At 38.6% G+C, this 18334-nt stretch overlaps 1 protein-coding gene across 2 annotated transcripts in view; it reads left to right on the top strand.

Moving 5' to 3' along the window:
• NALCN (sodium leak channel, non-selective) overlaps positions 1–18334 on the top strand; it is a gene marked incomplete at both ends in the record, with an annotated part of 233725 nt that overhangs the window by 111500 nt on the left and 103891 nt on the right. For both annotated transcript variants that reach the window (XM_082304488.1, XM_082304487.1), the window contains 3 exons: positions 569–700; positions 9074–9241; positions 13962–14153. In XM_082304488.1, the coding sequence (XP_082160614.1) occupies positions 569–700; positions 9074–9241; positions 13962–14153 (492 nt within the window). The remainder of the gene's footprint in view (positions 1–568; positions 701–9073; positions 9242–13961; positions 14154–18334) is intronic.

Raw genomic sequence — 18334 nt, 5'->3', positions numbered from 1 at the left:
ATTAAGTGCACAGATACATGAATTATCTGTGAAGTACTTCATAGTTCATTGGCCCAGATGTGCATATCTACTATATGTAGATATGTTTTATACTTTTAGGCAATAGTTTGACATCAGATGAATCCCATATTACTTGTCTTTCTTGAGCAAAAGCAATGCAAAAGATAGATACAATTGATGTTACTTGTTCCTGAACAATAAGTCATTAAGATCTGCATGAATAAGTCATAACGAAGGAGTATTAACCAAGGGCAACTGAGTAGTTAGAAGTACAGTTTATGCTTTAAAAACATACTAAAGCAATAGATATCATATTAAATTATAAACCTTCAGTAAGTAGTCAACTGGCAAATAAAAATTGAAAAGTAAAAAAAAAACCCAACTTGCACATATAAACCAGTTGAAGCAAGGTATTAGAATATATTTTAAAGAGCAATAAATTACAATCATGTAAAGAAGCTTTATAGAAACATTATTATAGCTGATTATGTTTTGCCAGTGTAATAAAACTTCATAATGCATGTGGTTTGACTAATTTTGATGATAAAATTCTCTTTTTCTTTTGCAGAAAATGATGAGGTCATCCGTGTTTCATATGTTCATACTAAGCATGGTGGCTGTAGATGTGATTGTTGCTGCTAGTAACTACTACAAAGGAGAAAATTTTAAGAGACAATATGATGAATTTTACCTAGCTGAGGTAAGTATGCTGAAATGACTATCTCGATATTTTTCAAGATAAGCTAAAGCAGAAAATGTGAATGTCAAGCACATTTTAGTATGTAATTTTTTTATTCCCTTAAGCATTCCGAGAATTCTTTGCTAACTTGTTCAAGTTCCTCTGTCTGACAATGGCTGACAGCCCTATCTTACAACCTTTTGAAAGGTAATTTCCTCAAACAAAATGTCAGCGGTAATGAGCTGAGGCTTAAGTATAACATCTGCAGGCAATACGTGGCTGTTGAGTTGCTATCTTTCTCTAGCAGGAGTGTAACATCCAGAAGAATTTAACTTTAAAAAATTGACAAAACATGGTCTTTAAAGAATATAGTACTTCTTCCTAAATCATCTTTATTCAACATACACTTAGCTGCAAGAAGGTCCTTAAGCATAACCAAAATAGTGTTGCAAATAACCTGGCTTCGGGAACCTCAAGAGCACACCGCAAAAAACCCCATTTATTCAGTCATGAATTTGGTGAAGGAGGAGGCTATGCTCCTGAACCAGTGAAGTGGAGGTAAAATGTTTCTTTGTAAGTGACATTCTGGCAGGGAGCCTGCTCGATTCATTAGCTTGTCAAGGATTTTACTGTAGAGCATGCACTAGAGATCCTAGAACCTTGCCTACATGTCTTTTTAGTACTATTTAAGTCAACCTAAAAAAAAAAAAATATATCCTTGAAGTCTTTGGTACTAATGTACAGACATAGCTTCAAATAGATATTTGTTTTTCCTGAATCAAGAGTGAAATTAGTATTGTAGCATTCTTTATTAAAAATGCTTATTTCCATGGGCACTGTGAATTGTCACTTTAGCTGAGTATAATGCCACCAGTGCTGAAATTCACCAAGATCATTTCTCTGAAAGTGTTCATCACGATTGCCTGGATTGGGCACATGTCTATCTTTATGGTTACTGCAGTTTTACTGGCTTCAATAATTACACACTTTTGGAGCCGGAGGGAACGTTCTTAGGGTAGAGCGCATGATAGCAGTATATTCCTTGTGATTCCTCTACCATTGGTATTGCCTTGTTGCTGGAGGAATTACGAGTCAAAAAGTTTGACTATTTGTACTCTTGGGGTTTTAAATGTCTATATACATTTGAGAGTCAGGCTCAGGTGCCCAACTTTAAACCCTTTAGTCCATAAGATTATGATGCTTTATGGATCTCCCTTTTATGAAGGAGGTTGAGTTCATACCCATCTTTTTAATTTATCTTAGTTTTAGAATTTGAGTCTGATCTCTTAAAATCTTCTGAAGCTGAGACTTCATTTTACAAAAATGAAAGCAAAGAAAAGTTAAAGGTAGCACCAGAGTCCAAACCCTCAAAAAAGTGCAGACTGTAGAGACATCAGTGCTGCATCATGCTCTGTTGTTTCTCATGCCACTGGAGATAGCTGTAGTTTGTATGAACATTGAGTAATGTTGGCCCAGCCAACAATTACAAGAGTAATTTAGAAATGTATTACCTTTATTTTATCTCAAGTTCTGAGCATATTTGAAAAACAACATGAACGTGAAAGAGGATGATCTTGGGAATAAGACATCAGAATAAAACCAGCAAATGGTGGATTCTCTTATAACATCCCCCACAGATTTGAGGATAGAAGTGAGGACAGGAAAACTCGTTTTAATCTCTGTCATGGTTTAACCCTGGCAGGCAGCTCAGCCCCACACAGTCACTTGCTCACTCTCCCCCAGTGGGATGGGGAGAGAATCACCAGGGTAAAAGTGAGAAAACTCATGGGTTGAGATAAAGGCAGCTTAATAGGTAAAGCAAAAGCTGCACACGCAAGCAAAGCAAAATAAAGAGTTCATTCATTACTTCCCATCGGCAGGCAGGTGTTCAGCCATCTCCAGGAAAGCAGTGTCATGTGTAACAGTTACTTGGGAAGACAAACGCCATCACTCCAAACATCCCCCACTCCTTCTTCTTCCCCCAGCTTTTTGTTGCTGAGCACAACGTCATATGGTATGGAACGTCCCTTTGGTCAGTTGGGGTCAGCTGTCCCAGCTGTGTCCCCTCCCAGCTTCTTGTGCACCCCCAGCCTGCTCACTGTCGGGGCGATGTGAGAAGCAGAAAAGGCCTTCACGCTGTGCAAGCACTGCTCAGCAATAACTAAACCATCCCTGTGTTATCAATGCTGTTTTCATCACAAATCCAAACCAGCACCATACAAACTACAATGAAGAAAATTAACTCTATGCCAGCCCAAGCTAGTAAAATATCCTAGGCTGGAAACAAATAATTAAGTCAGCATTAAAGCCTGAGATCATGAACTTTTCATGGTAGGCATTTTTGCTTTATGCCCAGGATACAGCGAGCCTGGATTCTTAACAAAGTAACATTAATTCTATTTATATTCAAAATAGGAAACGCTGCATGTGCTATTTCTATTTTGGCACTGAACATATAGTATAATTATGCTTTTATTAATCAGTGCTAGAAAAACTCTCTTCAACATCTATTTCAAGTGTAGGGTTTGGGTTTTTTTTCTAACAGAAATACTTGCCAGGGTTTAATAATTCAAGATGAGTAGCTCGTGGAGACCAGTGTATTGTAATTCTGTCCTATAAGCAATGTCTGGTTCTCTTTAAAGATATATTTTTCTGTCTCTGCATAGCTTAGATTATTGATTTATAAGTGGGGACGTTGTCAGAAAACTCACTTCTTTACATTCTACATGTTTACATTTCTAAGTATATAAGGTAAATTAGTTTGGAATAGAGAAAGGTATTTTATTTATTTGTCAGGCATACTCTTTTGATGTCCATTTGTTATTTTTTTTTTTTTACCTGTGATGCTTTTACGAGGAACACTCTAAAAATCTAACAAGAACAAAAACCTAGTATCTTATAGGAGGAGGTATGAAATACAGTAGCAGAAGAGCAGAAGAGTAAAAAAAATCCTGGGAGAGAGGGGAAATTGATAAGCTGGTGTCATTTCCTACTCAGTTATTGTGAAACTTGTTCTTTGCAGCACAGGGCATACAAAGAAATTGTTTTTAAGAGCCTTGAAGAGGCTGAATACTCAAACAATGTGGATTATTCCACAGTGGCTGGTTTGTTTCCTTGGTGAGGGAGACTGGTTAGAGCAGGGTGCACTGCTGTTGCTCTGTATTTTCCATTAGACTACGCTGCAGAACGCTTTCCCTTCAGAGGGAGCTTACCTGAGCAGCCAACAGCATTGGGGATTCCCTTTGCTAAAGGAAATAGCCAGACAGATTACAGCAAACATATCTGGCTTTTTGATACATTTTCCAGAAGTCATCTTGGAAGCTGCTGGCCTTAGGAGCAGACACGGTCTAATAAAATAGCTCACTCAGTCCATTCCATGGACCACACCTTGTAGTGGCCTAGAACTGTAGAAATACATCCACTTAAATTCAGTAGACAAACCTTAAGTGAAGTTACTGAGAGAGAATCATAGAATCATAGAATGGTTTGGGTTGGAAGGGACTTTAAAGATCATCTAGTTCCAATCCCCCTGCCATGGGCAGGGACACCTTCCACTAGACCAGATTGCTCAAAGCCCCATCCAGCCTGGCCTTGAACACTTCCAGGGATGGGGCATCCACAGCTTCTCTGGGCAACCTGTTCCAGTGCCTCACCACTCTCATAGTGAAGAATTTTTTCCTTATATCTAATTTAAATCTACCCTTTTTCAGTTTAAAGGCATTACGCCTTGTTCTGTCACTACATGCCCTTGTAAAAAGTCCCTCTCCAGCTTTCTTGTAGGTCCCCTTCAGGTACTGGAAGGCTGCTATAAGGTCTCCCTAGAGCCTTCTCTTCTCCAGGCTGAACAACCCCAACTCTATCAGCCTGTCCTCATAGGAAAGGTGCTGCAGCCCTCTGGTCATCTCTGTGGCTCTCCTCTGGACTCACTCGAACAGGTCCATGTCCTTCTTATGTTCGGGGCCCCAGAGCTGAACACAGTACTCCAGGTGGGGTCTCACGACAGCGGAGTAGAGGGGGAGAATCACCTCCCTCAACCTGCTGGCCATGCTTCTTTTGATGCAGCCCAGGATACGGTTGGCTTTCTGGGCTGCGAGCACACATTGCCGGGTCATGTTGAGCTTCTCATCAACCAACACCCCCAAGTCCTTCTCCTCAAGGCTGCTCTCAATCCATTCTCCACCCAGCCTGTATTTGTGCTTGGGATTGCCCCAACCCATGTACAGGACCTTGCACTTGGCCTTGTTGAACCTCATGAGGTTCACACGGGCCCACCTCTCCAGCCTGTCAGGGTCCCTCTGGATGGCACCCCTTCCCTCCAGCGTGTCAACCACACCACACGGCTTGGTGTTGTTGGCAGATTTGCTGAGGGTGCACTAAGTCCCACATGTCATCAACAAAGATGTTAAACAGTGCTGGTCCCAATGCTAACCCTTGAGGAGCACCACTCGTCACTGGTCTCCACTTGGACATCGAGCCGCTGACCACAATTCTTGTGAGTGCGACCATCCAGCCAATTCCTTATCCACCGAGTGGTCTGTCCCTCAAATCCATGTCTCTCCAATTTAGAGAAAAGGATGTCATGCAGGACAGTGTCAAATGCTTTGCACAAGTCTACATAGATGACATCAGTTGCTGTTCCCTTATCCACCAACACTGTAACCCTGTTGTAGAAGGCCACCAGATTTGTCAGGCACGATTTGCCCTCAGTGAAGCCAGGTTGGCTGTCACCAATAACCTCCTTATTTTTCATGTGCCTTAGCATAGCTTCAATGAGGATCTGCTCCATGATCTTGCCAGGCACAGAGGTGAGACTGACTGGCCTGTAGTTCCTTGGGTCTTCCTTTTTTCCCTTTTTAAAAATGGGGTTATGTTTCCCCTTTTCCAGTCAGAGAGAACTTCACCGGACTGCCATGACTTCTCAAATATGACAGATAGTGGATTAGCAACTTCATCTGCCAGTTCCCTCAGGACTCGCAGATGCATCTCATCAGGTCCCATGGCCTTGTGCACCTTCGGGTTCCTTAGATAGTCTCGAACCTAATCTCCTACAGTGGGCAGTTCTTCATTCTCCCAGTCCCTGCCTTTACCTACGACCCAGTAGTAGATACCCAGTACCAAAAAAAAAATCACTGTTTTTTTTGTTGGAAAGAGAAGACAGACTCCAGAGAAAATGAGACAAAGGTTAGATGAAAAAATAAAAGATGATAGAAATTAATTCTAAACCCAGATCCCATTGGTTGCATAATTCTGTATACCCAGTAGTAAATAAGAGGTTCTGACGAGCATTTCAACTTGTATACGTCAGCCCTGCAGATTAAGCAAAACCAGACTTTTAGCAGAATGACTCAAAACCCCAATGCAGTATCTGAGAGCCTGGAAACAGTAGAGCTTCAAATTCATTTTGGTAATTGTTATTGAGGATGTTGACTTTACCTGCTCAATACCTAGACAGAATAGTGATGGATGTTTGTTTTTATATGCAACTGCCACCTTGTCTTCCATTAAAAGAGGTTACAGACTAGAAGTCTTATTGGAGACGTGTGAGATTCCTACAAGTACTGCTTTAAAGGGTCTGAAAACCAGAATCCAAAACCAGGTGCTCCTATACACTCCCTCCTAGGTTCCTTTTGCAGTCTGTCCCCTTGCACTGCTGCCTTTGTGTAGCCCTTGCCCTGTCCTGGCTGAAGGAAAGATTGAGGGCTGTGTCAAACCTGGTAGCAAGGGAAGTGCTGGAGGTCTGTGCCCTTAATCCCACTGATCCTGCTCGGAAGAATTCTTGTCTTTCCCAACAGCTTGATAACCTTTCAAGTAAGACACAGTTACAAAGAAAACTAACTGCATCTGTCACTGTTGGATGTTGGCTGATACTGAGCTCTGCCTCTGCAAAAAAATGTTAAGGGGCTACTGGTAAAAGTTAATGTTGCTGAAGGCGGCATTAATACCATAAAGCTTCCAGGTGACTGAATGGGAGGTAGCCCTCAGAGAAGCAGCCCTTTTCTGGTAGCTTCTTTTTAGCCTCCCCAAAGAAAAATTGGCAGCCTGATGGAGGGTGGCTGCTCGTGTGTTACACCTGCTTTTTCTGTGTGGGTCTGCTCTGGCTTCTTATGTGAATTTGCCTTTCCCCTGTCTCTACAGCAATGAAAGGAGTGATTTCAGTTTTAAAAAAGTCTATAAAATTGTATTACATTTCACACCTAACAAAGAGTTCTAGTCAGTTATTTTGAATCTTCTCCTGTAATTAATTACAAGGAAGGAAAAAAACACAAGCTCTGTCAGCAGGAAGACAGGTGTATAAATGTAATCAGATGTTATGCAAACCATTTGATACATTTTTAAGTGCTAGTGGTTTGAATTCGTTTGACAAGCATGTAAAATGCAAATGATCCCGCCCACACATTTTTAGAATAAATTAAAATACACTTAACATCGTATTTGTTAGTTCTTGTCCTAATAGGAAGCCTGTGTGCTCTGAAGTAAGTATGTGTGTGTGTATTTAAATGGCGTTGTTATTCCACCTGCTCTGAAGCTGAACTCCAGCTACTTTCTACCCACTGTTCCATTTTTCCTAATTTGCCCCTCTTATTCTTTCAGGACTCAGTTAGATGGTTTTTTCCTTTAAAAGTGAGCTTTCATCTTAAAGATTTTGATAAAACATCTTCCTTGTGTTTCAGGTAGAGGTTTTCATGTAAAGGGGTAATTTCTTCAAACTTGGCTCATGGTTCTCCTTGAGCTCTTTGAGCTACCAGAACAAGGGCTGAAAATCTGGCCAGATAGATACATTCAAGAATATGTGTCCCTACACTGTGTACATGGATCCCTGTACACGTGAAATCACACAAATATTTCTTAGTAGTATTTCTTTCCTAATGTAAAGAAATTTTTTGAGAGCTCTGAAGCATTTCACCTTGATTTAATCATTCAGAGGACTTTTGAAGCCTGATAACTATTTTGCATGCCTTGAGGAAGCCATATAATATAGCTGGTAGCACTGCTCATAAACAGCTGTGTGGACTAGGGGAATAAACATAGGACATAAACTTCAGTGTTTAATTTCCATCTCTGCTCCTGCTTGTGACAGTCCTGTACACATAAAATATGTGTACAAAACCCGTCTTTCATTTTGATAAATATATTTTTGATGGACTGGAGAGTTTAAATTTTAAATAATGTAAGTACTTAAGACAGCATCCCAGAGATTGTCACTGTCAGATTCAGGATTAAAATCTTATTCTCTAACTTTGTTATCCCCTGCCAAGTCCAGTAACCCTTATGGCCCACAGTCAATTAATCTCTCCATCTTAAAAGACTAATAATGCTTTCGCTCAAAGAAAGTTTGACCTGTATTTTGTTAAAGTTTGCACAGCACTTTGGAAGTATTAGTTGTATATCGATGCCACCTAATGTTATTACAGTGTCTCTTTTAAGCCCCAGAGTGTGTAAAGGGTCACAGATGAAAATTGCTGAGTCAAGGAAAACCATCTTTTCCTTTGGGTTTCCTGGCTGTTGGGAAGTGAGATTGAGAGTATCTCAGAGTATATATAGTGGTAAATTAAGAAGACAGGTGAGGAAGAAGTGTGTCTAGCCAGAATGATTTTCAGTAGTGAGAGAAGAAAGAAAAAATAAATTTTGAAGATGTAAACCTATGCAAAATTGTCCCCCTTTTTTCAAGCTGAACGTCATGCATTTTAGTGTGTTTAGTGTATTCTAGGAGAGGCCTCTGGAAGAATCCCACGGTCATCCAATGCCTACAAGTAGATTTATTCCCCCATAATGTCCCACCTTACTCTCTTTGCTCAATTTCTTTAACACGATCTCTTTTTAAAATTGTGAAAATTTACCAATTCTGGACTGAGTTTGAATTTCTGCTTTTTCTTAATTTGTTTTAATGCTTAAGCCCCATCACCACTTTTTCACCTGTTTCAGCTGTTGTACTATGGATGGTTTAGAAAATCGAAGTAGCAATTTTCAAACAAGAGATCTTTAAATTCTCCTTTGTTCCTTAGATCTCTTAAAATTCTTCAGACAGCCCGTATGTGTTGCTTCACATTTTGAAAAAAATTCTCATCAGTTTTTTTTCCTTTTCATCTGTATACACAAAGTGAAAGGTCAGCTGGATGGATTTATTATTTCATGCCTTCCAAATTTTGGAATCTGCATGTCTGTGTTGAAACTTCAGAGAATTTCATAAAGTGTACATTTTAAGGAAGAATTTGAGCCAATATGAGGAAATTTATTATATATTGTTTATTCTGTTTAGAGTATAAGTGTTTTTGTTAATATTATGGAGATCTTTATTTTTGCCATACAAAACCTTGATAGACATCATGACACAGAAACTTGTTAATTTAACTCAGTGTTTTGAACACATCTTTCTTGTTTTATATATTCGTCTAGGTTGCTTTTACAGTTCTGTTTGATTTAGAAGCTCTCCTGAAGATCTGGTGTTTGGGTTTCACAGGATACATCAGCTCATCTCTTCACAAGTTTGAGTTGCTGCTTGTAATTGGAACCACTCTTCATATTTATCCAGACCTCTATCACTCTCAGTTTACATATTTTCAGGTATGATCAGCTATTTTTACATTTTACCCTATATACCAATTAAAAACATTACATCAACATTTCACTCTCGTTTACTTCCATTCCCAGACTACTGATATTCTCATAATATTGACTCATTTTGAGAAAATATTTAAAATAACAATTATGTCTGTTCTTAACTGTGTTTATTGGGTGGACTTACAGAAACAGGATTATTTCTAACTTTGCTGAGAAGTCCTTTCTGTTTTCAGTAAGTCCCATTTCTTATCTGAGCTACACTTTTCGGTGTTCTGGATTAGTTTATTCACTGTCCTTCATTCAGCCGTAACCTTGCATACAGCTGTTTACAGCATCACCTTCCTGTAGTGTCCACCACTGGTTTCCTGGCTTCTGTGCCTGAGGCCTCAGTACACTTGCTCTTGCTTCACTAAATCTTCATCTCTGTGACAGTCACATGCCTAACTCCAGTTATTGTGGGTCTTCTGAGGTCGTTTCTCCAGAATCATCATGATGTTTGTTTTTATAGCTCTCCAACCATTCCTTATCTAGAGAGAAAGTGTGTTTATTGAGACTCTTCCTACATTTTCACTTTAGGGAAGAGCAGGAAGGAGAAACAAAGAAAGACTGATTAATTCAGACTTCTGATTCTTTCTCTGTCAGCCAGTCCAACCAATTCCCCATGCATACTCCTTGAAGTGCTTAGGGTTGCTCCAGTTGTGGGAGAAAGCGCTGAGATTCATTATAATGTGCTATATTCTACAGTGCTAAAGAAAGGGATTTTCTAAAAAAAAAAATTAAACAATTCATATCTGTCCATTATTCAGCAATGGATTGGCATGGTGAATAATTAATAATCAATAAAGGCAAATAATAAATTGTCAGACAGAGTCCTGTCAATAAATGTGATTAGCCATAGTGACACATATTGTAATCAAGTGAGTATAATATGGGGGTAGAAGTCTCCCCGAGTATGGGTTGAAATATGATGGCCTTTTCAGACTTTTACAAATGCCATCCTGTATTTTTTGTAAATGGTTCTACAAACCTTCTCAAGAAAGCTTTCAGGATGACAAATTATATTTTGCTTTCACCTGGTATCATTTGAAGGCTTTTAGATGGTTATAGCTTTGATTTTGCTGTCCAAATATGTAAAATGTTGTTACTCAATGTGGCGTGATATTTCTAACCTGCAAGAAAGGCTGATCTGTCGGGAGCATGCCATTGCACTCTTGTGTCAGCAGCACACAGGAAACCTAGCTGGGAGCTCTCAGTTATAGCAGTTAGTAACTTAGTTAATAGTCAGTCCATATTTATTAGATAATTTCTTTCTAGAATTCTAAGTATAAATTATGAACTTGTTGGACTAAATAAGTAACGTCATCACTAACTCATAGGATTCAAAGTATAATTAAAATATAGCCAGATGTTGATAATAATAAGGCTTTTCTTTTTAATGGATTTAATTGGTTTCATGGGGTGGTGGGTGGTGGTGTTTTTTGTTTTTTAAAAGTGCTAGCTTTTATGACAGAAAATACCGGGATGTGATTTTTTTTTTTTTTTATATGAGACACATACATTTTACAAGCACAAACACCTGCTGCAGTGAAAGATTTGGGTTGTATTTTGCAATCCAAATCCCCTAAGAGGCAAATGACAGTAAGGTTGGAAAATACTTTACCTTTGATGTCAGTGTGTAAGGGAGGTATGCACCGTATTCCCCTGCAATTAAGCTTCTGGGCAAGCTAGATAACACATTTTCAAATCAACCAAGGTCAAAAAGTCTTTTTCACATGGATACGTCTTGACGTTAGGCAGATTTCCAGGCCTTTAGGTATTAATGATGACAGGTTAAATGTGTTCCTTGTCAGCCAACAAAACAGATTACTGAAAATAGAAGTCTTATTTGACACATTCCAGGATAGTGAGCAGAAATATCATTTGGCTTATCTAGTCTTCTTTAGCATATATTTCAGTCTGCATTATTCATTGGCCTTTATCATTACCCTTTGCCAACACATCCTTTGTCTTCACCACATTGGCTACTGTCCACCTTCCCACCTATTTTTCTTGCATTCATTGTACATTCATTCAAAACACTTCGCAAAGCCCTCTGTGAAAGGCTACAGTGAAGCACCATTCCATGGCTATAACCTATAAAACACAAAATCAGTGGAGAAATGACAGAATTTGCATATTACTGCAGAGATCTGTAATGAACCGGCATAAAAGGGAGATTTAAACAGAATTTGACCTATACTGAACTGAAGAGATGGTACTGGGCAAAATATTGCTGAGGCATTTTCTGAATAAATATCATCCCTTTTAAGAGATGCAGCCATTCTTTGTAGCAAAGCTGTGGTTTCTCTTCTTTATTTTTCATTTTTATTTGGTTTTTAGCGTATTTTTATATTCAGTCCAAATAGTGCACCTTCTACAGCTCTTAAATTTAATACAATTTGCAATCCAATTACATAGAATGCATAAATGTTCATTAGAGTGTACTTTTGCTAGATTCAATTTGTCACCTAATGAAAATAAATGAAAAAAAGAACAAATAGTATCAATAAGATTAGTGTGCTGCTTAAAGGTCAATTAAAGTTCCCCAAAGGAAGGGGAAAAAAAGTAAGGTGAATAATACAGTTTATCATCTAAAACACAACTCAGAATACCGACTAGCATGAAATCTTCACCCTACTGGGATCAGTGTTGAAACTAGTATTAATGGGACCGGAGCTAGCATTTACACTGGGAGATCTTGTAAGTAAGAAGGCACCATGTTTATATGTTCATAGTACTTGGAAATCTCACTCATCTGACTGTCTGTCACTGTCTTGGTAACCCGTTCCATGTACTCAGATTATATGTAACATGATCACGGAACCAAAGTGAGAGAAAGGACCTTATCTCACCTTGTTCTAATGTTGTGAAAGTTAAGCTGTCTAGTGTAGCCTCTCTATCTAGGACCCTTTTTAACAGCTGAAGACAGTGAAAGCTCGTCCCACCTCACGCAAGGGGTCTGGTGTTTGTTTGGAATAAGTTGCTCTCTTGAGCTGACTTTTTCTCTCTCCTTACTTTGACAGTAGAGCCTAGATGACTAGCATGTTCTGTGTACCTGAGGGATAGCTAGGGAGATGAATTTCATGCAAAATGCAAAGGTGTACGTTATTAGCAAGCTACAGTGAAGTCCTTCTGTAAACAACTACCATATCCTTCTGTCAAACGTATTTTCTCTCCAAAAGCAGCACAGTAATTGTATTTGACTTGTACATCAGGTCAGCCTATAATTGCACAGTAATTCCTACCTTTCAGTTTCAATATGATTCTTGTGAAAATATATGCAGTACTTTGGGCTAGAGACTCTTTTTCTTCCTAAGAAGTGCAGAATCTCATTTGCCTCACATGCTCCTGTCTGTTGTCTCCAGCAACTGCTGTGGCTGCCACTGCCTCTTGTTGATACTGATGTTATGTTGCTGCTTGTGCCACCATGAGTGGCAGAAATAGGAGGATCGGAGCTGTCAGCAGCTTTTCCAAGGTAGAGTCAGCAGTGATGGGTCAGGAGTTCCACGCATGATCACAGTTCAGCCACCACTACTAATACTGAGAAGTGTCAAATATGTCAGTGGCATACAATGCTGTTGGCTCTGATATTGAGAAATGCCACCCAAAATTTCCCTTGTTGTATATAGTATGAAATAGCAAAATATGTTCATTACCAAACTTCCTAGGTTATACGGTACACAATGCCAAGCAATTTTGTCTTGGGTCACTGAAATGGAAAGATGACTTCTGGAAGAAGAGTTGGCAGTTCTTTATGTGAATACGTAACCTGGTGTAACAAAAAACATAGAATCATAGAAAAATCTAGGCTGGAAGCGGCCTCTCAAAGTTCTCTCATCTGCCCTGCTGCTCAAAGAAGAGCTTCCTTCAAAGACTGTTCAGGACCTTGTCCATTTAGAATAAGTGTGAATTCAGTGATGATAATCAAAATGGAGCAATTTACCTAGCACTGCAACAGATTCTCAGTTGCTAAATCTAGGCTGATATATTTTGACCTCTGCCTGAAGCTATTTTTATGTTTGGTAACACACTATAAACCTTTGTTGGTTTATAATTCCACATTACCTTCAGATTTGCTGTCTGTGGTGTGTTTTGCCTATGTCTTTGTTCCCTTTGTTACCCCAAAAACAGCTTTACTCAATTGCATTTCTGTGATGACTGTTGGTGATTGGCGAGTTGATTATAGCCTTGGGGGCCTTGAGTATCCTCCCGTACCTGTACTCTCAAGACCTCTGCTGTCACCCATGCCTGCACACCTACATGCTGCATTTTATGAAAGGGTCGTAGATAGTTCATTCTATGCAAAATTACAGCTTGTTATTACTATATGTTAGAAAAGAAAGAGATTTGTAATAATAAGCATTACACCACACAATAGTAAAAAGCTAAGCAACAGACAAAGTAGGTTAACAGTTTCCTGGCCATTAGGTAACTGCTGGTACTAGCTAAAACAAGTCTCCAGGCAGGCCAAGATAAGTACAGACAAAGCCTGACAGGTTCCAGGGCTTGTGTTCTTAACCTAACACACAACTTGTGGTCAGTTACAAGTAGTGGCAACCTGGTATTTACTGGGCTACAAGGCTGCAAGTCCCTTTTTGGCCTAGAAGTCTCTGATCCTGGGAAAGGTTGTTGATTAATGTAATAATCAAATAACTAATCAGTTCTGTTTTCTCTTTCTTTGCAGGTTCTTAGAGTAGTTCGGCTGATAAAGATTTCACCTGCTTTGGAGGATTTTGTGTATAAGATATTTGGACCAGGAAAAAAACTTGGGAGTTTGGTGGTGTTTACTGCCAGCCTTTTAATTGTAATGTCAGCAATCAGTTTACAGATGTTTTGCTTTGTGGAAGAACTGGATAGATTTACAACCTTTCCACGGGCAAGTATAAAAAGCATCGATTACTTATTGCTTGTTATTATTTTCTTATCATTGAGCTATCATATTTGATATTATATTAGCAGTCTTCCTTTCCTTCTAAGAACTATGGAGCAGTTTATCTCCATATGCATGGATAAAAGAATTGTAGTTTCTGGGTGTAAGAGTCTTCCTGTAGTCCTTCAGTAGTGAAGTTTGTCTTTCTTTGGGTTAGTTGTTCTATTTCTGCCATTGAGAGAACACAGAGAAATTTTATGTATGCACCCTGATGATGACACAACAAAGCATAAGGCTTAATAGTAGTCTAGCATGCTACAGAAAGACGATTCATGTGCACAGTCGTGAATATTAGGCACAAAATGTATATAAAACATGTCTACACATGATTGATGTCTTCATATTATGAAAGTGGTTGTTCTTGATTTGTACAGGAATGCTTGTTTTACACAGGGTTATAAAACCTGTCTGCATTGACAAAATAAATGTTTGCCTTTTGGGTATAAATAATGGATATTTATGGGCATTGCGTTAATTTAGAACAGAACATTGAAAATCAGTGGGAATTGGAGCTAATGTATTTATTGAAGCACACTGTTCTGAATGAAAATACTGCCATTTCTTTAATAATGGATTAAACTGAGTGTACATGGATTGGTTCCAGTCACAATTTATTTGTTTCTGTCATTCCAGCTTGGTTATCCAATGTATCTATTTTAGTGAAAGTGCATTGGTTGGAACAATTAAATAACAATGAATAAGACAGCCTCAAGGGTCATGCATTTAGCAAACAAAAAGGCTAGGCAACAATTTGTAATTATCAACCTGGACTTGATGTATGGGAAACTAGCCATCAAATGTAAGACAAAAAATACCTACCCACAGGGAATAATGTAACATCATGCTTTCTATTTCAGAAAACATGCTTAGAAAAGAAGCCAGTAGGATCATTAAGAATTCAGTATAATTCATTTTTTAAATGCTGAAGAAAGCAGAAAGAATATAATAAAACTTAAGCTTTTCTAATGAAGTCAGGCCTCTGTCTCTAAATTAAGGGATAGTACCGCCATATTGTATGCCCAACTCCCATGTATAACTTCTGAAAAAGCCTTCCAACTGCAAGTTTGAAGTCATTGTGGAATTTGGTTTTAGAATTATTTTTATTATTTATGCAAAATGGCAATGACATTCTGGAAAGAATTATTGTAGTATAATTAAAACAAGACAAATTTACAACCACCTGCACATTTTAACTAGATAAGTTGGTATTAGTATCTGAGAAAGATCATCATGCAGGAAAACATTGCCAAAATATATCAAGATGTTAGTAAAGTTTTAAATTATTTTGGACATTTCAATCTGGGGCCAATTAGGCCTCAGAAGGACATTTCATATTGAATTTTAACAGATAGATGTATATACTAAAATACATGTTTGAAGAGTGAGAAAATATCTACTCCACTAAATAATACAGTTTTTTTACAAACAGAAAATAGGCAAACTTGTTTTCTATTTTCTGACTTAAGTTTTGGAAAAACAGAAGACCTGTTACCAATAATAAAGGAGTGTTCCCACAATACTGAATTGAAATATTTTTAATACTTTTTATATGATAGCCAGAAGCAATAGTCTCCTATTTTTTAGTTACTATTTATTTGTATACATATTCACCTCATTATGAATGTTTCAGAAGTATACTTCATAGTATGTGGTTTGTTTTTGTAGTTTTCTAATGAAACATCTCTTAATACAGTAATAGAGTCAGTGAAAATTTTGTACTCAAAAATTGTGATTGATGGTGTGAGTGATGGTGTCCTTCAAAGGAGCAGGGGTTGGGAGATTCCCACCGATGTTGTCTGCTCTGAATAAAGACCACTGAATCAGTTTACAGTAAGATAATTTTAAAATATGCGTTTTTGGAGGTTGCCTGGAATGTATTATTTCAAAGTGTGACTGAATAAATGCTTGCATTACTATATAACATAGGAGATGGTGGGAGGTCTGCATTAGTAGAATTTGCTACAATAAAATTTTAGAAGCTTACCCCTAAAGAAAAGTGAACCTAAAATGGCCAGTACTGTTGCTGTGGAGTTTTTCCATTATAAATAGAGACAGGACAAGCACACTAACAAAAATGGTGACACCAGAGGCTAGATTTTGAGTTTGTACATTAAAGCGCCTTCTACACTGAAACAGACAAAACCTAAAATCATTTTGAAAACATAAGTGCTTTATAAGAAGGCACAGTATGGGTTTTGGAACAAGTAGACCTCCTCCTTTCGCTAATGCCTCTAAATTGCATGTTTTCACATGGTTTCCTGACAACAGTCAATAGGCACAAGCTCAGTGTTGCCATGGCTACAAATTTCACCCTTCTTTTGGCCATTGCAACTTCCCAAATGGACTGGCTTTCTCTCTAATGCTAAGTATAAAAATACAGAGGTTTGCTATACTGTTTCTAACCGATCCGCCATCTCTATTTCTGTACGTCTTCTTGGGCTGCACATCCTGAGCCATGAGAAGGATGAGGGGCTGCTGGGCCCCCCAGAGAAGGAATGGGGGGGGGGTGTGTGTCTGTTCAAAGGCATCAGTGTAATGCAGCCACTAAAAAATTTTAAAAATCACTGTATGGAAAACAAAACACGTTATTAGTGTCTCTGAGTTCCATGCCCTGGTTTCTCTTGGGGTTTGAGGCCATGTGCTGACTACTCGATATCTCAAGTTACAAAGCTGGGAATTCTGCTCCTCTTTTCAATGGGTCAACACAAGATGAAAGCCAGGCCCAACTGATCTCAGCGGCAAAAATCCCCCAGTCTTCAGCAGAACCGGAACTTCACTCCTAGCCTTGAGCTTGGAGGAAGCTCAAGTTGTGAAATGTTAGTTCAACCTAAGCATCATCCATTAAAAATTTGAATAATGTAGTCTTAATTCTCTGATGCAGTTACCATCTCCACATTTTTACTGGACGGCTACTCTTCTTGCAGGGTGTTATTGAGCACTCATGGCTATGTTAGGAGAAAAAGCTATGTTTACACAGGTAGAACAGATTGCAAGCATTTCACAGCACTGGCCTAAATCTTCTTAGCTTAATTTGCAGGAGTAATCCCACTGATTGCAGGACTGCTTCCATGAATAAGGCCATTGGGATTTGGCCCATAATACTTTATGGATAAGCAGCAGTTACAAGTCAAGTACATTATGACTGTAAGTAGTAATCTGTATGGTACCACCCTTGTAATAGTTGGACGAGATATCAGAACTGGCACTTCCAACAAACCTTTGCCAATCTTCCACTATAAATAAAAAGGTAGTTTGACTTCCATCATCAAAACAGCTAATTAAGTAATAGGGCATAAATACTCAAAGAAATTGACAGTCTTTTCTATAACACAAATTAATTCAGAAAATCACCATTTGCATAAATCTCTAAGTATCATCTTCACAGATGTTGATTCTGTCAGCTAGTTGCATTTCAAATTAATTTTAAAATAAACAGTGGGAAGTATACCTTTCAACTAAAAATAACTTGCTCCAAAGGAGATTGCTGGGTGTGAAGCACATACTCATTGTGCAGTGCCATATTTCTTAAAACTAATGTTTTCTCATATATTGGACTTTAATGTTATAATAAAATGTTTAAATTATACTGAAAGGCCATTTTATATAACTATAAGCTTTATGGGCAGCTGTCTTAGATGGAAGATTAGATTTTTATGACATTAAAACAATGTCTTTTCCAAGTGAATCTAGTGCTTGTATTAATGAGGGGTCCACAACATAGTATTGGAGGTGTCTTTATACGTTGAAGAATTAATTAAAATGTATCTTTTTAAAAAGCAATAAACTATAGTAATTTAGTGTGATTCAGAAGAAAGGATACTGCACTGGTTCAATTATCCAGTCCCTCAGGTGTTTTTAAAGCCAGCCGTAGGGCACTTAATGTCGTGCCCACCTTATGTTTCCGCAAGGAGTGTCACAGCAGTCAGGTACGACCGCTGCTGGCTCCGAACATGCTCTGGGTGCAGGGGAGCAGCGACTGCTGGTTTAGCTTCACCTCCCCCTCACAAAGGGAAGCTGAGAAGCGGTGCTGGGCACTGATGGGCTGGTTGTCTTCTTCACCCTCAAGCACCACTGGCAGCTATAACGGAGGCTGAATTTGCTGCTTGTTTCACGCATGCTCCTCTGGC

The sequence above is a fragment of the Platalea leucorodia genome (assembly GCF_965183815.1).
Source record: "Platalea leucorodia genome assembly, chromosome: 2".
Taxonomy (NCBI): domain Eukaryota; kingdom Metazoa; phylum Chordata; class Aves; order Pelecaniformes; family Threskiornithidae; genus Platalea; species Platalea leucorodia.
The sequence above is the reverse complement of the archived record's forward strand: the minus strand, read 5'-3'. Positions and strand labels throughout refer to the sequence as shown.